The sequence below is a fragment of the Juglans regia genome, chromosome 1 (genome assembly GCF_001411555.2).
Source record: "Juglans regia cultivar Chandler chromosome 1, Walnut 2.0, whole genome shotgun sequence".
NCBI classification, from domain to species: Eukaryota; Viridiplantae; Streptophyta; class Magnoliopsida; order Fagales; family Juglandaceae; genus Juglans; species Juglans regia.
In genome coordinates, this window is record NC_049901.1 from 6,475,618 (window position 1) to 6,495,788 (window position 20,171).

Consider the following 20,171-nt stretch of genomic DNA (forward strand, 5'->3'; position numbering starts at 1 on the left):
CGAAGGTGATGGCGCTGGAGTTTAGGGCGCAGGTGAGGTCGATCTCGGTGATGTCGAAGTAGCAGTAGGACGAGAACCAGTGGAAAATCCGGTTGAAGAGCTTGACAGGGGCGAACCGGAGTTCGGGTGGGAAGACTATTTGCGTCAGCATCAGCGTCGGCGTAGGACTGAAGGCGGTGCACAGAGAGCAGCGAGGAAGAGAAGGGCAGAAGGCGGTGCAAATGAGAAAGGAGCTAGCATACATAAGACCTTCATTCTCTGCGGTGGAGTGTCTCTTACAATATTTTTTCTTATATAGCTTGAGTTGAATTGAGGGCTGTTTTTGTGGGATTTGCAGCCCGACCACTGTAAAGCTATTCTGAAAGAATATATCAATACATTTTGGTACTACTGCTCGATCGATCGGACTTCACTTTAAATGACGGCATTCCAAAATTCAAGAAACAATGAAGGCATGCATTCCACACACACAAATATATGAGTAAACCCTGCACGTCCAGATCACCGTTATAATTCTGTTCAAACTCCTTGTTTTTCCTGCTGGCTGGAAAAGCATTAACAGTTTAGTATTATTATTTTCACCAGGGAGGAATACTAAAGCAAGCGAATCATTAATCATAGCATTTACCAATTAATATATATGAAATTAAACCCTTCGAGGTCGTAATTAAAAACTGAGTCGGTCGATCATCTACGTACGTGCCAGTAGTAGTAGTAGTAGTAGTAGTACAGCTGGTACTAGTGATCGAGAGGTGTTGGTCGATGATTCTCAGCCGCACGTCCACCCAGCCACCGATCATCGACCGAGTAGATGATCATGTCAATATTCAATATTGGATAATATATAGGCTAGCTAAGCACCCCTAGCCTATCCTGGCCATCTGATCGAGTAATTTCTTTTCCTTACATACAAAATCTAGCTAATTAATTAATTAAGCCTCTCGATCTTTTCTAGGGAGCACGCGTGCTACTTTCATTGCCTGGCCATCTATTATTTGGTTCTCGGTTCTTTTTCGTTGTTGAATTTGAATGTATGTATGTATTTTAGTGGATGCGCGCGGCGGGTTAGGCTTGAGTACTTTTCTATTTTATTATAATTTCTACGTAAACATTTGCAGGAGATTGTAAATAAATTAATTAATGATCTAGAAAATTAATTTTAAGCCTAACGCGTGAGGTTAAAACATCAATCGGGGGTTTTTTTTTTTTTTTGTAATCGAGTAAAGGTATTCTCAAAACAGCGAGTTTATAACCTTCAGATCAATCTCTGAGAGAAGTCTAGCTAAGTGCTATATATATATAAATGAATAAGTTATAATTAATTAGTGCATGTATGTACGTATAGAAGCCTTAATCAGCCGTATATGTTAACACAAATCTGTCAACTCGGAGCATAAACAAGGAACATATATTTCATATATATATATATATATATGGTAATTGTTCTAAGCAGCCTCTTCAGATGGGTGCATGCATGCCTGCTGCCTCTTAAAGACTTTGTTGCTCTGATCTAATCCAATTTGGCCATATAGAAATACAGAGTGAATAAAAAGTCTCTGTTTCCTCAATGTACATTAACTCATGCTATATGCATCAATCATCTTCTTAAATGACATTTTTGTACCCTTTGAGATGATCTAAGACTTGCACAAGATCTGTGATCATGAGGCGGGTTAGATTTGGTGCTGCATGCTACTTATATGACCATATATATATGATCGATGCGGTGTAAAAAGTGACATATATTAGCTAGCTTCTGGGAAGACATTTTGACAACACATGATCGATCTCTCACACCCCTGGGCATGCAGCATTTGTGTCAATGCTAGCTAGCTAGCTAGCACGTCTGTTAAAAAGAGTTTTGAAACTACTTACTACATCCACCTGTATACATTTGTTTTTTTAACTTGAGGAATGACTGCCCATACTAATACAAATAGGTTGAGTATATACGGAGCTGCATGGAGACTTGAGGGATTAGTAACTAATTAATAGTGACTCTCAATTTGACATGACAACGAGTACTTAGTAGTGCTAAATGCAGTACTATAGTAACTAATAGCAACAAAAAGGGAAAAATGAATACAACACAACCAAATCGTTGTGATTGGTATAATGGCAACATGTTATTTCTAACTGGATTTGGATTTCACTGCATTACAGGTTATTGAAGAATCCTAAATTCAAACCAAGTTAGGGCACAATAATAACATTTAAAATAAATTACCAAAGTACCTTTTTACTCCCTTCCAGTGCTCTTCTCTGATCTGGTTAGTTAGGCAACAGTCTAGCAAATTGCATTCACTTTCTTCCAAAGAAAGAGACAAATGAAAATCCCCATGTTGGAATATGTGAGTAATCCTAGTAACAATGAGTTATCATCGAGTTATGCAACATAACCACTTGGGGATATAAAAAAAAAAGGATCAAGATACATAACAAAACTCTTTATGATGCTTATTAATGTTCAAACATGTCTTGCCCCACAGTGAAAGGCGTCTTCTTAAACAGGAGAAAGACCACATATTGGATTATTTTGAAAGGAAAACACAAAAGTAGTGCAGGATTTGCCAAAACCGTGACAAACAACACAAATAGACTTCACATGATTAAACAGGATAAATGGGATAGATTTCACCAAGTAGAGTTGGTGTCAGCTCTCCCAGCAGAGTCCAGAGCAGATACTATTAGGAATATTTTGAGTCCAGCCCAAGTAGAATACAACCAAGCATTAATTCTTAGACTGTTTGGCAAGCTTGAACCATTCAGTATGGAAAGATCCCTCCACATCAATCCTTTCATACGTATGAGCACCAAAATAGTCTCTTTGAGCTTGGACCAAATTAGCAGGCAATCTTTCCCTTCGGTAAGAATCAAAGTAAGCAAGACTGGCGGACATGCCCGGGGTGCTAATACCTGAGTTAATAGACAGGCACACAACTCGTCGCCAGGCGGATTGTCGCTCAATAATTTCCTTTGCAAACTCTGGATCCACAAGAAGGTTTGCCAGATCAGGGTTCCTATCATATGCCTTCTTAATTCTGTCCAGGAATATGGCTCGGATGATGCAACCCCCCTTCCAAATCCTAGCCAATTCCCCTAACTTCAGGTCCCACCCCTTCTCAATACTCTTTGCACGGATCAGATTCATTCCCTGTGCATAACTGCATATCTTGGATGCATAAAGAGCTTTCCTTACATCATCGACCAACTTCTTCTTGTCAACAGCTTGGTCAGTCAAGATATCACCAAACCCACCAGATTTGAAGACTTTGGCAGCTTCAACTCTTTCCGCCTTTAATCCACTGAGGAATCTTGCGTCCAAAGAAGATTCGATTGTGGGAGCTGCAACTGATAGGTCAGCAGCTTGCTGTACGGTCCATTTGCCAGTACCCTTCATGCCAGTTTTGTCCAGAACCTTGTCAACCAAATATCCCTCACCCTTATCATCCTTAATTCCAAATATATCTGCAGTGATCTCGATCAAGAAGCTCAGAAGTTCCCCCTTGTTCCATTCTGAAAAAACACTCTGAAGCTCCTCATTTGACAACTTTCCAACAGATTTCAGTACATCATAAGCCTCTGCAATCAGCTGCATATCACCATACTCAATTCCATTATGAATCATCTTAACAAAATTACCTGAGCCACCTTTGCCTATGTAAGTCACACAGGGGCCACTGTCTCGAACTTGAGCAGCAACTTTAAGAAGAATGTCTTCGATGTTCTTGTAAGCCTCGAAGGACCCTCCAGGCATCAAAGAGGGTCCATGTCGAGCACCCTCCTCACCACCTGAAACTCCCATTCCAAGGTACAGTAAACCCAATTCGGCCATGGCTTTCTCTCTTCTCTCAGTGTTCTCATACCACTCATTACCACCATCAATGATACAATCACCCTTCTCCAGGTAAACAGAGAGGGTCTTTATGGTTTGGTCAACAGGTGCCCCGGCCTTAACTAGCATAATGATGACACGAGGTTTCTGGATGGAGTGCACAAAAGATTCGGGATCATGGAAACCAAATAGAGGAAGATCTCCTTCCTTCTTAGCTCGCTCAACAGTCTCATCAACTTTCGATGTAGTTCGATTATATACAGAAATTGGAAAGCCTTTCTCAGCAATGTTGAGAGCCAGGTTTTGGCCCATGACAGCAAGACCAGCAAGGCCAATTCTTGTAGGCTGGGAGGGTGCAGCCATATTCTCCTCTGCCCAAATTCGACATTGTCAGTGAAACAAAGCCAGAAATTGTCATTTAAACAAAAGTTCATACAAGAACCTTAGAGAAAAAATAAAAAGAAAAAATGTCAGAATGATTTTATGAAAGCTTTAAATTACCGGAGTTCATGAAAAATAAAACTTCAGAAGATCACACAAGCAATCAACAAAGGAATCTTTCGACAAAGACCACATGGATAGTTCAACCCACATTCAGATAATACTTAAGAAAGTCAAGTTTATTTCGTTTTGAAGAAGATAACAATTCCAAAAAATCCTCCAGATATTCACGGAAGGATAAAACTACCAGCATCTTATGATTTCTAACGAGGACAAAAAATTATACGTTTGCAGGTTCGAATACCTTTTCCTTACAAAGGAATCTTTCGACAAAGACCACATGGACAGTTCAACCCACAAAGGAATCTTTCGACACAAGCAATCAACAAAGGAATCTTTCGACAAAGACCAAATGGACAGTTCAACCCACATTCAGATAATACTTAAGAAAGTCAAGTTTATTTCGTTTTGAAGAAGATAAAAATTCCAAAAAATCCTCCAGATATTCACGGAAGGATAAAACTACCAGCATCTTATGATTTCTAACGAGGACAAAAAATTATACGTTTGCAGGTTCGAATTCCTTTTCCTTACAAAGGAATCTTTCGACAAAGACTACATGGACAGTTCAACCCACAAAGGAATCTTTCGACACAAGCAATCAACAAAGGAATCTTTCGACAAAGACCACATGGACAGTTCAACCCACATTCAGATAATACTTAAGAAAGTCAAGTTTATTTCGTTTTGAAGAAGATAACAATTCCAAAAAATCCTCCAGATATTCACGGAAGGATAAAACTACCAGCATCTTATGATTTCTAACGAGGACAAAAAATTATACGTTTGCAGGTTCGAATTCCTTTTCCTTACAAACTTGTTCTCAAGGCAGATTCAAAAGAAAGGACAAGATCAAGTTTTTAACTACTCATCACAAAATTTCAGTCAACCATAGCATAACAGACAAGAGAATCGCCGCTTATTGTTAACCAAAAAAACATGACGCGCCGATCCTTGATCACACAAATTTTGTAGTTAAAATAAAAACCCATAAAAAAACAGAGATTGAGAAGAATATCCAAGTAGTTGTCTCTCATAATTTCCCAAAAATGATCGATCCATGGGACAAAATCACAGGGGAAACGTGAATCACACAAATCTCTGACTTTTTACCGGGGATACATGGTATTCAAGCCAGATTCACCTGCGAGATCTTCCCCGAACAATTGAATCCGATATAGAAGCGACACAAATATATTAACAGGTAGCAGTAAAACAAACGGAAACAAGAGAATGTAAACCAAATTTAATCTAAATGTGAGAAAACACTCGACTTTATCAGATAGCTTTATATTTTGATAAGTAGATAGCTTTATATTTTGGTAATGAACTTAGGCAGACAGCATCAATTTATACCAAAACAAGCACTTAATCAGAACCCAGAAAGCTAAACGACCCAAACCTTGAAGTTTTTCTTCTCTGATCGATGAAGCTGACTGAAATTCAGGGAAAACTGAGCAAAACTCGAGAAATCAAAGATCTGGGTGGGCACGGAGAGCAGAATAGATAGTCCGGACCCGGGTACCAACCAGGCAACTACCACTTATATTTGGACATGGTACCGATGTGATTACCGATAGTCTAATGATAAGTGCATTTCAAAAAAATTTATTATTTTTTTAAATCTTTAAATATTTATTATTTTTATTAAAAAATACATCAATTGAATAACATTTACTTATTTAATCACTAAAAAAACAAATAGTGAACCGCCGGTCATCGATTCAAAAAAAAATAATATATCTTTGATTCTTTGAACATGGAAAAGTTATCAGCACCTGTCTCTCAGCAGGTCAAGTTTGACCACGTGTTGGTAGGTGGTAAATCCTCCACAGTGATCTGACGCCCGGGATTTCACCATGTCTTGGGTCTAAAATCAAGAATTCGTTTAGGGTCACTTTTGTATTTTTAATTTTATTTTATTAATGTAATTATCAAAACAGTAATTTTATATTATAAAAAAATATATAATCAATAATATTAATTAAGTGTAAAGAAATACGTAAGCATTCTATAAATATTCATAATATTGAGTATTGTGTCATCATATGCTCAAATTATTTAATAGTTTTTTATATGTTTTCCTTATCAAAAAGCATATCCACTTGTTCATCAAATCCATTTAAATTTTAAAAGCAGATTTGAGATTGAGAAGTTTTTAGGAGCTGTGATTACCCACCCTATCCGGACATATGTTTGTTTTGGGGCCATTTATATGTTTGAGAAGTATTACGAGACTGAATTTTATAAAAGTAAATTTATAAATTAATATAATTTTATATAATTTGTTAGATTTATTTTATAATAAAAATAATTTAATAATTTAAATTATTATATTAAATTATATTATAAAATTTATTTTTATGTATGATCAAGGTATTTCCTATATATTTCACCTTGTAAAAATAATTCAATTACGAGAGGAATGGCATGGGTCCCTTTCCTCCTGTCATGCTTTTTAGTTTTTGGGCTGTTATGGTGATGCAGTTCCATTCTCTGAATCTGGCCGACCGGAATGTGCCTCCAATGGGCCCTGTCAATGCTGTCATCCCAAGCTGCATTTCCAAGCCTGTTACTTGAACTTTTCTCGAGTTGATAAATAGGGAAATGGATAGACTTTTTTCAAATTGGTTCAGCCAAACAGATCCGGAGGACACGTACATTCCCGTTCGTTATTTCCCTAACCATGTTCTGTTTAGATAAAAGGAGTATCAGGCTCCTGGCAATTCAAAGTGCTTCGCAAGTTAAGATACTTACTTTTTTATGGAAGGAATGGCATTATGGAAGTGATTAAATGATAATTGTACCGATGTGAGAATGGCAAGAAGAATTACTATAATGACCATACCAGCCGTCTATTTAAGCAACCGCCTGTAAGTGATTATTCGTACTAATACATATATTTATTCATCAGAAAATAAATTTTATTAAAAATAATATTAATTTAAATTTAAAATATAAAAATAATAATATTAATACGCAGATTGGTACGTAAATTTATTTATACATAACAAAATTCATAATAAAATAATTTAATATGAATAAAATAAATTTTTTATACAATTATTTTAATACACATATAAAATTATAATAATTTTTATATAAAGTAATGCTATAAAATAATTATAGCATTAAAAATCAATAATTTGAATAATATTAAATTTTGTGATAGTCCGAGAATCTTACACCGTTCGAAAATACCTCTTCCAGTCCCACGTTATCAATTTATACTCCGGTTCTGCACTTCGCAGACGTCATTCTCTCTTTCACCCTCTATCTCTCGGCACTCAATGGAGAAGATTATGGCGTGTTTGTTTGCGGCCATGGTGGTTCTCTGCAGCCTAACCCTCGTCAGATCGGATGCATCCGATCATCGTTACAAAGCAGGTGAGGACGTCCCTCTGTATGCCAACAAGGTGGGACCTTTCCACAATCCCAGGTATGTTCAATCAATCTCTTCTCTTGTTTCGTTTGTTCGCTCTGAGTTGGATTCGATTTTGAATTTCATTGCACAAAAGCAGACATGGAATCGGAATCTCTTTACGCGATTTCGTTATGCGGAAATTGGAATTCTCGCCTTTTTACTCGGTCAAGGTGTTGAACTAGATGTGGGGGTTTACTGGATCGAACTCAATTCTGAATTTTAATGTCGGTACTTGTGCAATCGAAGCTTTATAGAGCGTGTTGGGGCACCAACTTTAAGCCTAGGGGGTTTGGACCTAATTGTGATATATCGTCAAAGTTACTCTCTATTCTTTTGGCTATATTTTATCTCCCGACATGCATACAAGTACATACTCCAACAATCTTCCCATCAGTTGTGAGTCTATAACCGCATCGACTGCTCTTTTAAACCATCTCGTGATAGGTCATTATGGGCCTTTCTTGGATCGTTTTTTGTGCGGGATTTGTATGGCTGTCTTGAGATGCATTCGATGATCGCCATATTCTATCTTCCTTCATTCTATCATCGGTTTTGACATCACTTGTTGGGGAAATAAACTCCTGGAGAGTCTCCAATTAAGGTCCTCATATAACATTTCTCAACTCTTCAAGTTTAGGTTTTCGTATGGTATGTTATGACATCACCTTAACATAATAAGTCTAGGCGTGTGAGTTTGGACTACTTATCTTATATCAATAAAAAAATTGTTCATATTCCTGCGCAGTTAGGAGATAATTAGTTTTTTTCTTGTGATTGCTTTCTAATATGAGACTTGGCATGCATTTGCCAACAATTCACTCAACCTTGGAGTAAACGGTGGATTTTCGTTACAAATGCATGGCAATTTGAGTTACATTTACTGTGCTTGGTTGATAGGAAATGAAGGGAAAAGATAAGTATAATGCTCTACTCATGCTCTTAAGTTTCCAGTTCCATGATAGAACCTAAAATAGGGAAACTACCGTCGAAGTTTGGTTGAGAGATTAATTTATTTTTTCATGAATAGGACTAACAGAGACGCTGTATCCTTCGCATTTTGGAAGAAAATCGGCTGATTCTATGGGGTAAAAAATAAAATCAATTTTTAATTGTGATAGCAATAAGTAATTTAAGAGACTTATCAAAAAAAAAAAAAAAGTAATTTAAGAGTGGATTGGAGGCCTACTTTAGATGGATTGGCTTTTGATACTATTGATCCTGGGGACGTTACCAGTTTAGAGAGGGCTTTTGAAGAGGAAGAGGTTTCTAAAGTGATAAGGAAGATGGCAAAAGATAAGGCTCCTGGACCGGATGGGTTCTCTATGGGTTTTTTCCAAGAGTGTTGGGACGTGATTAAGGAGGATCTTTTGAAGGTTTTTCAAGAATTCTTCACAATAGGTAAATTTGAGAAAAGTCTCAACACTACTTTTCTTGCATTGATCCCGAAAAAGGTTGGGGCCATTGAGATCACAGACTTTCGGCCTATAAGCTTAGTAAATGGTATTTATAAGATCATTGCTAAAGTTCTTGCCAATAGATTAAGTGGAGTATTGGGGAAGATTGTTACTCAACCACAGAATACTTTTGTCAAAGGTAGACAGATCCTTGATGCGGTTTTAATAGCCAATGAATGTTTTGACAGTAGAGTGAAGGCTGGCAAACCAGGGATTATGTGCAAATTAGATATGGAAAAGGCATATGATCATGTGAATTGAGATTTTCTTCTCTATTTACTGGGTAGGTGTGGGTTTGGAGAGAGGTGGAGGTCTTGGATAAGATGGTGTATATCTACGGTACGTTTCTCGGTGTTGATTAATTGCAGTCCAGAGGGTTTCTTCCCAAGCTCTCGTGGTTTGAGACAAGGGGATCCGTTATCCCCTTTACTTTTTGTCATAATTATGGAGGCACTAAGTAGGATGATTTCAGCCACAGTGTCTAATGGTTCCATCAGTGGTTTCCAGATTGGATCGTCCAGTAGAAGTAGTACAATTATCTCTCATTTGCTGTTTGCAGATGATACGCTCATTATGTGCGAGGCTGATCAAGGCCAGTTGAGGACTGTGAAGGCACTGCTGCTGTGTTTTGAAGCAGTGTCTGGTTTAAAAGTGAATTATGATAAATCAGAGTTGGTACCAATTGGGGAAATTCAGGATATAGGGGTGCTGGCTGATATACTGGGGTGTAAGATAGCGTCTCTTCCTATGACTTATCTGGGATTGCCGCTTGGTATAGCGTCGAGGACACGCACAATTTGGGATATAGTGATTGAAAAAGTATAGAGGAGACTATCAGGGTGGAAGATAATGTATTTGTCTAAAGGGGGCAGGATCATTTTAATCAAAAGTACACTTTCAAATCTACCCACCTACTACCTATCATTATTCCCTTTACCGGCGAGTGTGGCGGGTCGACTTGAGAAATTACAGAGAGAGTTTCTGTGGGGGGGCTTAGGTGAGGAGTTTAAATTCCACCTAGTTAAATGGGAGATGGTATGTCGTCCTATCTCCAATGGAGGTTTGGGTGTCAGAAATTTGAGGTTGTTTAACCGGGCATTACTTGGCAAATGGTTGTGGCGATATACTAAGGAACCAGAAGCCTTATGGAAGACTGTGATCGAGAGCAAATATGGTGTTTTAGGGAAGGGGTGGTGTACTAGAGAAGTTGGAGGAGCTCCTGGTATGGGGCTATGGAAACATATTAGAAGAGGATGGGTAGTCTTCCATCGTCACACTAGATTGCAATTAGGGACAGGTTCTAAGATCAGATTTTGGAAGGATGCGTGGTGTAATAACAGTGTTCTTCAAGATCTGTTTCCGTCTCTTTTCTTAATTGCAAGTACTAAAGATGCCACAGTGGCGGAGGTTATGGAAGTTTCAGGTGGAAACATCCATTGGAATATCAATTTCAACCGAGCGGCACAGGATTGGGAGATGGAGAGTTTTGTTGATTTTTATAGCCTCCTTTATTCTTTTCGTCCAAACATCCAGCAGGAAGATGGGTTGTGGTGGTGTCCTGCAAGGAATGGGGTGTTTTCTGTTCGCTCTTTTTATAAGGTTCTCACACAAGTTTCAGAGATACAGTTTCCCTGGAAAAAGCTTTGGCGTCATAAGGCTCCTCCCAAAGCCTCTTTCTTTGTGTGGACAGCATCGTTGGGTAAGATTCTCACCACGGATAATCTAAGAAAGAGGAGGATTATTATTGCAAACTGGTGTTGTATGTGTAAAAGTGGGGGTGAGTCGGTAAATCATTTACTTTTACACTGTGAGATAGCCAGGACTCTTTGGGACGAGGTGTTTAAAAAGATGGAGTTAATGTGGGTTATGCCGCAAACAGTTTTGGAGGTATTGGCTTGCTGGGCTTCGATTCGTGGGGTGAGACAAATCAAAGCAGTTTGGAAGATGATCCCCATTTGTATTATGTGGTGTCTATGGCAAGAGCGCAATGAGAGGACATTTGAGGACAAAGAGAGAACTTTAGAGTAGCTTAAAATGTTTTTCTTTAGGACTCTTTGTACTTGGGCCATTGCAATAGACTTTAATGGCATGGACCTTCATGTTTTCCTAGTTTCTAATATGCCTACATAATTAGGGCATTTTCTCTGTATTCGACAGTTGGTATATTAATAAATTCTTGTTTTACTTATCAAAAAAAAAAGAGGTTGATCTAACGATGTTTAAATGTGTAGGTTTCAATACTCTTTCTTTGCCTGTTTTTTGGTTTAGTGACTAAAGGTTTGGGTTCATAAAGTGAGGCTGAATACTTTGTAATGCTTGTATTACTTTAATAGATAATTTCAAGAATATTGTGTAGTTGGTTTAAAATTTTGTGTTAGCCTCTCACTCATTTTGGCTGATGTTGTTATGCACAGTGAGACATACCGTTATTTTGATCTCCCATTCTGTTCACCAGGTTTGTGCATATTCATGTTTCTCCTCATGTAAATTCTCTAATCCCAATGTGGAAGTTTTAGTTTTTTACTTACTTTCTTTTATATGGGTTTCTGTCGCAGCTCATGTGCAAGAAAAGAAAGAGGCTCTTGGAGAAGTGCTGAATGGGGATCGATTAGTTGTTGCCCCTTACAAACTTGAATTCCGAAAAGAGAAAGAATCTAAGACTGTTTGCCAAAAGAAGCTGACCCGGGAAGAAGTTTCTCTCTTTCGAAATGCAGTTTCAAAGGACTACTACTTCCAAATGTACTATGACGACTTGCCCATATGGGGTTTCTTGGGAAAAGTTGAGAAGGAAGGCAACGACCCCAGCGAGTACAAGTATTACCTCTTTAAGCATCTTCAGTTTGATATCCTTTACAATAAGGATCAAGTTATCGAGATTGGTGTAAAAAGTGATCCAGATGCCTTTGTGGACCTGACAGAGGACAACAAAGTTGACCTGGAACTCACTTACTCAGTCAAATGGAAGGAAACAGATACTCCATTTGAGAAGAGGATGGAGAAGTATTCGCAATCTTCTTCATTGCCTCATCACTTGGAAATCCATTGGTTTTCAATAATAAACTCGTGTGTGACTGTTCTGCTCTTAACGGGATTCCTTGCCACGATTCTTATGCGAGTCCTTAAGAATGATTTTGTTAAGTAAGAATTTATGTTTGTTAATAGATTATGTGCACATAGAAAGGTCATACAATTTTGTTTAATGTTTACACGTCCACACTTCATTTGTTAAAAGGTATACACATGATGAGGAGGCAGCCGATGACCAAGAGGAGACTGGTTGGAAGTACATTCATGGTGATGTATTCAGGTATCCAAACTACAAGTCATTGTTTGCAGCAGCGCTTGGTTCTGGCTCCCAGTTATTTACGCTGTAAGTACGTTTTTGAAGTTCTTTTGTTATAGATTTAGTGCACTTAGGTTTTTTACTTTCTATTGCTAAACAATCTGGTATCCTTTTCTGTGTGCACATGTTTTCAGGACAATTTTCATTTTTATGCTTGCACTAGTTGGTGTATTTTATCCTTATAACCGTGGAGCTCTGTTCACGGCACTTGTTGTCATATACGCACTTACATCTGGGATTGCTGGCTATACTGCAACCTCTTTCTATGGCCAGCTGGAAGGGAAAAACTGGGTATGTGCTCATGGGCTATTTCTTTTCTCCCTCCTACTATAGTTTATTTAATGGATGTTCCATTTAGAGATTCATATTCTTGGAAGTAATCTATAATGACATGTCTTGAATAGTGATTCTACCGAGTTTCACCATATTTATCTCAGACACAAGTTGCTTGTGAGGTTTTGTCTGTAATTAAATTCCTCCTTTCAAAACAAAATGCATGGTATGAACTTTTGATGCTTTTTAAAGGTCGATTGGAAGTATCTTTTTTAAAAGTATGAAAGGTGGGAGAAGGGGATTAATTATCTCATTTCTGTTTTTATCTGTTCAATGAATTTGATTGACCATTCATATTTTATGTGAAAATCCATAATCTTGTACTAGACTCTCAAGAAAAAGGTGGAGAAACCTCTGCAATGGACAGGATAATCGTTTCTGCAGATTCATTGAATATCCTCACTTGGAATGTTTTATCAATGGACAGGGTAATAATAGGCCTCTCTTTTTTATTGAAAGCAGTTCATTGAAAATACAAAATGATAAACAAAAGCCATCGGATTACCTGGGATAATAATGAGCCTTTATTGTTTATTGTAAGAAGTTTTCTCTATTCTGTTGTTTGGACCATTTTGTGCTGGAGAAATAGCAGAAAATTGTTCCTTTTATATGTATGTTGTGTGCCTCAAGTTCATGTTAAAATCCATTTTAACTATAATCGAGTTCCCTGATGCTGACAAACTTTGCCCCTCCATTCTTCTCCTGGAAGTTCTCTCTATTTTTCCAAATGTTGGTCTAAATAATGAATGTGTTTCAGTAATGTAGACCTTTTTTTTTAATAAATAAGAAACTTTATTGATCAAATGAAACTAGGCGAAGCCCATGTAGACAGGAAGTATACAAAAGAGATACCTAATTACATTCTAGAAAGCTGAAAAGAAACAAAAACTCATGAACATTCCCTCCCTTTAGTACAATAGCAGAAAACCACTGAACCAAAGAAGACACAAAAAAATTCCAGATTTCCTCCACAGCTTGCTCCTTGTTATTGAAGCACCTCTCATTCCTTTCTTTCCATAAACACCACATTAAGCACAAAGGAATCATCCTTCACGCCGCTGCCTGTTGAGAACTATTATGATGCCTATTCCAACATACTAGAAGCTCCACCCCACTCTTTTGACATAACCCAACTCAATCCAGCTCTACTAAAAATGCCAACCCATAATTCCCTAGCCACCTCACAATGTAGAAGTAGATAATCAACCGATTCACCATTTTTCTTACACATAAACACCACACTATTACAATCATCCCAGGTTTCCTTAAATTATCAACCATCAAAATCTTCCCTAGAGCAGTTGTCCAAGTAAAAAAAGCAACTTTAGAAGGCACAAAAACCCTCCAAATACTCTTCCACGGAAATGAGATATGCTATTGATCTGTCAACACCTTATAAATGATTTAACAGAAAACTTGTTGCTCCCCCCGTATGTCTCCACAACATTCAATCTCTCCCATTTCCTCTTATTTTCAGGGAGTACAAAAAGCTAAAAAAACCTGCTATCTCATCAATTTCCCAATCATGTGCATTTCTAGTAAAAATCACATTCCGATGCAGAGTCCCATTAGCACGACACAACACCTCTGAAACAGCAGCTTGCTGATTTCCAACCAAGCTGAAGGTATCCGGAAAAACAGTATGAAGAGCTCTCTCACGACACCATTCATCAAACCAGAAACGTATTCTTGCACCCTCTCTCCAACCTCGAACTTAAGATGTTTTTCAAAAATGTTCCACCCCTTTCTAATAAATTTCCAAAGACTTACACCATAAGTCCCCCAACCCTCCTTGGAAAGCCAACCCCCCCCCCCCCCCCAACACCCAAATCGCTTCCTTACTTCCGATCAACAACCTCTCTCCACAATGAATCCCCTTCCAATTGATATCTCCACAACCACTTTCCTAGTAGAGCTTTATTAAAAATGTTCAAATTTTGCACCCCAAGCCTCCCAACACAATCGGACTGCTCACCCTTTGCCAACTCACAAGATGAAATTTATTCTCTTCCCCCATGCCACCCCACAAAAAAGCTCTAAACAATTTTTCATTCCGATTTGTCACACCCACCGGTAATAGAAATAAAGAAAGAAAATATGTAGGGAGATTGGAAATGATACTTTTAAAGGGTTAATCTCCCCCCTTTTGATAGATATTGCCGCTTCTAACCTGACAATCTTTTCTCAACCTTCTCCACAACACCAACCCAAATATTCTTTGCTTTGAAAGATGTCCCCAATGAAAGCCCAAGATATTTCATTGGAAGGGAAGCAACTTTGTAGCCCAACAAATCCGCTAGAAGGTTAATATTCTCCACATCCCCCACCAGAACCAATTCCGACTTTCCCAAGTTTGCTTTGAGGCCCGAAACAACTTCAAAACACAATAGAACAGCTCTTAAAACTTGAATTTTTCCACTGTCAACATCACAGAAAATAAGAGTATGATCTGCAAACAATAAGTGGGGAAATGGTTAAAGCACCATTACTGTTATTTCCCACCAAGAAACTAGCAAGAAAACCTCCCCCTACAGCAGCCTCCACCATGCGGCTCAATGCCTCCATAACTATAACAAAAAGAAAAGGGGATAACGGATCCCCTTGTCTCAAACCCCTCAAACTCTGAAAAAATCCACAAGAGTGCCATTAACTAAAACAAAAAACCGAGCGGTCAAAACACAGTGTTTAACCCATCCACACCACCTATCTCCAAAACCACATCTTCTTAGCATAAAAAAAGAAAATCCCAACACAAGTGGTCATATGCCTTTTTCATGTCCAACTTGCAAAGAACCCCCGGAATACCTTCTCTCATTCGGCTGTCCAAGCACTCATTTGCAATCAAAACTGGATCCAATATTTGCTGACCCCGAACGAAAGCATTTTGAGGTTTAGAAATAATTTTATCCATCACCAAACTCATACGATTAGCTAACACTTTCAAAATAATTTTATAAATCCCGCCTACCAAACTAATAGGACTGAAATCTTTCAACTCATTAGCACCAGCTATCTTCGGAATGAGGACAATAAAAGCAATATTAAGGGACTTCTCAAACTTGTGACAAAGGTGAAACTCATAAAAAGCACGCATCACATCTTCCTTCACCATGTCCCAACACTCTTGAAAGAAAGCTAAAGAAAAACCATCCGGGCCTGGAACTTTATCTTTACACATACCTCTCACCACATGATGCACTTCAGACTCTTCAAATGGTCTCTCCAACCAGCTTGCTGCGCTAACATCCAGCTAATCGAAATTCAGGCCATCAAGCTTAGGACGCCACTCTACTGTCTCTTTGAGAAGATCTTCATAATAATTCACAATATGATCTTGAATATCATCAGGGGATTGGAACACATTAGTACCGGAGTGAAGAACCTCAATCGCATATTACGCCTATAAGAATTAGCCATCTTGTGAAAAAACTTGGTGCATTTGTCCCCCTCCTTCAACCAAATCACCCTTGATTTTTGCCTCCACGAAATTTCTTCCATCAAAGGTCTACACCCTTGAGTGTAGACCTTTGAGTGCAGTTGGGTGCATGTAAAAAGTGCCTTTGCGTAGTGCAGAGAACTCAGAATTTAGAGACCTTCCAATTTCATTTAACTAATTAACACTATTCCCCAACTTGGACGAAATTGAATTCCTTGTTTTTCTTGATCTACAACATCTGAAAATTGGCAGTCTTCAATCTTATGAACATAATTTCACTTTTGATTGTGTATGGTTATTCTTTTATTGAGTGAAGCATTATCTAGATGGCACTGTTGCAATTACTTCCCCTGGTTTGATGGATTCTGGCTGAAAATGAATTGGTGTGGAAACTAGAAGTCTCTGGTAGAAAAATGCTACACTTAACAGTTATGGTTGTGACATGACAGGTGAGAAATTTGCTATTGACCGGAAGCCTGTTCTGTGGGCCGCTGTTTCTCACATTCTGCTTTCTTAATACTGTTGCAATTGCATACAGTTCCACTGCAGCATTGCCATTTGGAACAATTGTTGTGATTTTTCTTATATGGACTCTTGTAACATCTCCTTTGCTAGTATTGGGTGGGATTGCTGGGAAGAATAGCAAGGCTGAGTTTCAAGCTCCGTGTCGCACTGCAAAATTTCCCAGGGAGATCCCTTCATTGCCTTGGTATCGTAAAACCGTTCCACAAATGGCTATGGCAGGGTTTTTGCCTTTCAGTGCTATCTATATTGAACTCTACTACATATTTGCTAGTGTATGGGGTCATCGGATTTACACCATTTACAGCATTCTGTTTATAGTTTTCATCATTCTCTTGATTGTCACTGCCTTTATCACCGTGGCGTTGACATATTTTCAACTTGCTGCTGAAGACCATGAGTGGTGGTGGAGGTATATTTTTGTTCTCAGATTTATGGTATTTTCTTTTTGCATCCATTGGACTCTTTTGATTCTCTGCGTTTTGTTGCATGCATCAATTCTTCTTAATTTTTCAGATTGTACTGCTCTTTTTTTTTAACTAAAGTTACTTATTGCATAAGTATTTTCATTATTGCATTTTTTGGGGGATTTCCTCAGAGTTTCTAGTTATATATTCTTCGTGTTGGCTTATAGCTTAAAACTATAATTTGGCATTGCTTTTATGCCATGTTTGGATGAAAGCTTGTATGGCTTGACCAGTCTTCTTGTTCAATTGCTCTCTTCCAGCTAGTAGCATAGCTGCTGTCCAATAACTGTCTGTTTATATAGTTTCAATTAGCCTTGATTTCATGGCATCGGGAAATGTAATAGCTTTTGTATGAATATGATTTGAGTGGTCCAGCGCATATGGAAGTAATGTACAAGGAAACAATCTGGGATCTTTAGGAAGATGTGCTTGTAATGTACCCTAAAATAATTTGGGCTATACCTATTTACCTGGAATAAAATCTTTTATTACCTATAAAAAAAAATGTACCCTAAAATAATTTTAACCCCTAGGGGTTGGCTCAAGTGGTAAAGGTCTTGGGTTTGGAGGTATGCTCCCTCTAGGTCTAAAGTTCAAATCCCCTTGGGTTCAAACAATCTCTAGGGGCCATCAGACTGAGGGGGGTTTTCCCCTTGAATTACCTGAGGTGCACTTGCAGGAAACTCCTTGCCCAGGGCTTGTGCACCGCTGGGATTAGTCGGGATGCCGTTCTTGGACACCACGTGCCAATCAAAAAAAAAAAAAATACCCAAAAATAATTTTGCATCCAAATGGAACTCTGAGGGAGCATTTAATATGCCAATTTATGGAGGTTTTCCAGGTAGAATTAAATTTGACTTCTATATATTTTTTATGCACTGTGTTTTTTTTCTTCTTTTAGTTTTATCTTTAGTTTGTTGGAGGTGGATCGTAGTTTTTGGATAGAAGCTAAGTGGTTTGTGTTTAGTATGAAAGGTGGTAACTTTTTTTGTATTACTGAGAGGAGCAAGAAGATGTCTAAGTTTCTTCATCTCAATGGAGGAATGGTTATTTGGATGGCAAAGATGATGGAGGATTGCCTGAGGATAGCGGGCAATAAAGATTCTTTTCAGACAAGAAGGGAAGGTAATAGAGTTTTTATGGTCCAAAAGTGTCAAAACGTGTTTGGTAGATTTGTGAAGCTGATTGAGTTTGGCACTGGTAAGGGGAATGGAATCATAGTGATTCCAGAAGGGTGGAAAGGGGGTGGTTGGGCAGGTTTTGTGAGATTAATGAGAGAGATGGTTGATTTTAGGAACTCTATTTCAGGTTCTAAAACAGAGTTGCTCGTATGGAGGGTGGTGGTGAACGGGTTTCCTGAAATAAGAAGATGATTTCTGATACATCTTCGAAAGGTGTTTATCATCATCAGGAAGTGTCTTACCTGTCAGCATTAACAAATCCTAGGCAGGAGGCGCTTAATTGTCATTCTGGCTGTGTCCCCTAGAAAAGCATTTGGAGGGTAAAGGTACCTACCAAGGTGGTGTTCTTTAGTTGGGTGGTTGCTCCAGGGAAAGTATTGACCACGGATAACCTTAGAAAATGTGGTTTGTGTATAGCTGATTGGTGTGTCATGTGCAAGAAGAATCGTGAATCTGTAAATCATCTTTTTTTACATTGTGAGGTGGCAAAGTCTTTGTGGAACGAGGTTATTGGTCGGACAGGTTTATATTGGGTGATGCCTAAGGAAGTTGTGGATCTCCTTACATGTTGGCGTGGTTTTGAGGCAAGGGAAATGTGTTGCTGCCAGATGGAGAATGATTCCTCTGTGTTGAATGTGGTGTTTATGGCTCAAAAGGAATGAGAGATGTTTTGAAGACAGAGCGTTCTTTTGAAGATCTTCGTTATTTTTTATTTTCTACTTTGAGTTTGTGGGCTAGGATCTTTGTAAGGAATGATGATAATATACTGAATCTGTTTCTGTCGTAGTTTCCTGCTTTCTAGTGTGTAGTAGGTATTTCCTTTGTATACTTCCGGTATACTTGGGCTGTGCCTACTCTTGGTAATAAAATTCTTATTAATTATAGAAAAAAATATTTTTTATGCAATCAGGTCTTTCCTTTGTGGTGGATCAACTGGCTTGTTCATCTATGGATACTGCCTGTATTACTACTATGCACGATCAGATATGTCAGGTTTCATGCAAACCTCATTCTTTTTCGGCTACATGGCTTGCATTTGCTATGGCTTTTTTCTCATGCTTGGGACTGTCGGATTCCGTGCTGCCTTGTTTTTTGTCCGGCACATATATCGCTCCATCAAGTGCGAATAGCAAGGCACTTGCTGTGACTCAAGCACAACAACAGGTGGTCCTGCCTTTTCCTTTTATATGCTCATTCTTTCGAAACTAATCCAAGTTGTTCATCAGAAAAGATGGTTAATATGTTTCTGATAATATAGGAGAAGATTGAGGCAATGGAATGGAGACTTGCGACACAAGGGAGACTAGCGTTCACTTTCCCTATCCTTCCTTCAAGGATTGATTTCACGACACATGATCCATCCATATGGTAGTATTATTAGTAGAGAGGATATTGTCGGACTATAGGATTTCTTGGAAGCTTTTAGTCTTATACTGCTTACTGGAAGCCGGCACCTTGTAAAACATTCTTCTTTTTCAAGTTTCCCTAGATCCAAAGTTGGAATTCTTGATTTCTTGTGCATTTTATTTGCATCGTAGATTCGTAGCATGAGCAAGGTTTATACTAATTTATGTCAATACAGGACCCTATTTTAATCTTATTATAGCGGTGTCTCTGTTATGCTTTACCAGCAAACTCTCTTAATTTCCCTTATTATTCATACATGTAGGGAACA

At 38.3% G+C, this 20,171-nt stretch overlaps 2 protein-coding genes across 2 annotated transcripts; one reads left to right on the plus strand and one right to left on the minus strand.

Annotated features, from left to right (window-relative positions):
* Window positions 1-2,412: 2,412 nt before the first annotated feature.
* On the minus strand, window positions 2,413-5,903 carry LOC108988132 (6-phosphogluconate dehydrogenase, decarboxylating 2). Its single transcript, XM_018961265.2, has 2 exons — window positions 5,739-5,903; window positions 2,413-4,206 (listed from the first exon to the last, which is right to left on the minus strand). Exon 2 carries the CDS (start codon window positions 4,196-4,198, stop codon window positions 2,732-2,734), a length of 1,467 nt encoding a protein of 488 aa, XP_018816810.2. The 5' UTR covers window positions 4,199-4,206; window positions 5,739-5,903; the 3' UTR covers window positions 2,413-2,731.
* Window positions 5,904-7,510: 1,607 nt separating this feature from the next.
* Window positions 7,511-20,123, plus strand: LOC108988126 (transmembrane 9 superfamily member 3-like). Its single transcript, XM_018961258.2, has 8 exons — window positions 7,511-7,775; window positions 11,629-11,669; window positions 11,770-12,352; window positions 12,447-12,584; window positions 12,692-12,848; window positions 16,776-17,260; window positions 19,407-19,660; window positions 19,755-20,123. Exons 1-7 carry the CDS (start codon window positions 7,627-7,629, stop codon window positions 19,624-19,626), a joined length of 1,773 nt encoding a protein of 590 aa, XP_018816803.1. The 5' UTR covers window positions 7,511-7,626; the 3' UTR covers window positions 19,627-19,660; window positions 19,755-20,123.
* Window positions 20,124-20,171: the final 48 nt, after the last annotated feature.

Excerpts from the sequence above, each read along its gene's own strand:
- LOC108988126 (XM_018961258.2), top strand. The coding sequence starts at position 7,627 with ATGGAGAAGATTATGGCGTGTTTGTTTGCGGCCATGGTGGTTCTCTGC. Across the intron at positions 12,849-16,775 it reads AGCTGGAAGGGAAAAACTGG|GTGAGAAATTTGCTATTGAC; the intron begins GTATGTGCTCAT and ends GTGACATGACAG. Across the intron at positions 17,261-19,406 it reads GACCATGAGTGGTGGTGGAG|GTCTTTCCTTTGTGGTGGAT; the intron begins GTATATTTTTGT and ends TTATGCAATCAG.
- LOC108988132 (XM_018961265.2), bottom strand. The coding sequence starts at position 4,198 with ATGGCTGCACCCTCCCAGCCTACAAGAATTGGCCTTGCTGGTCTTGCT.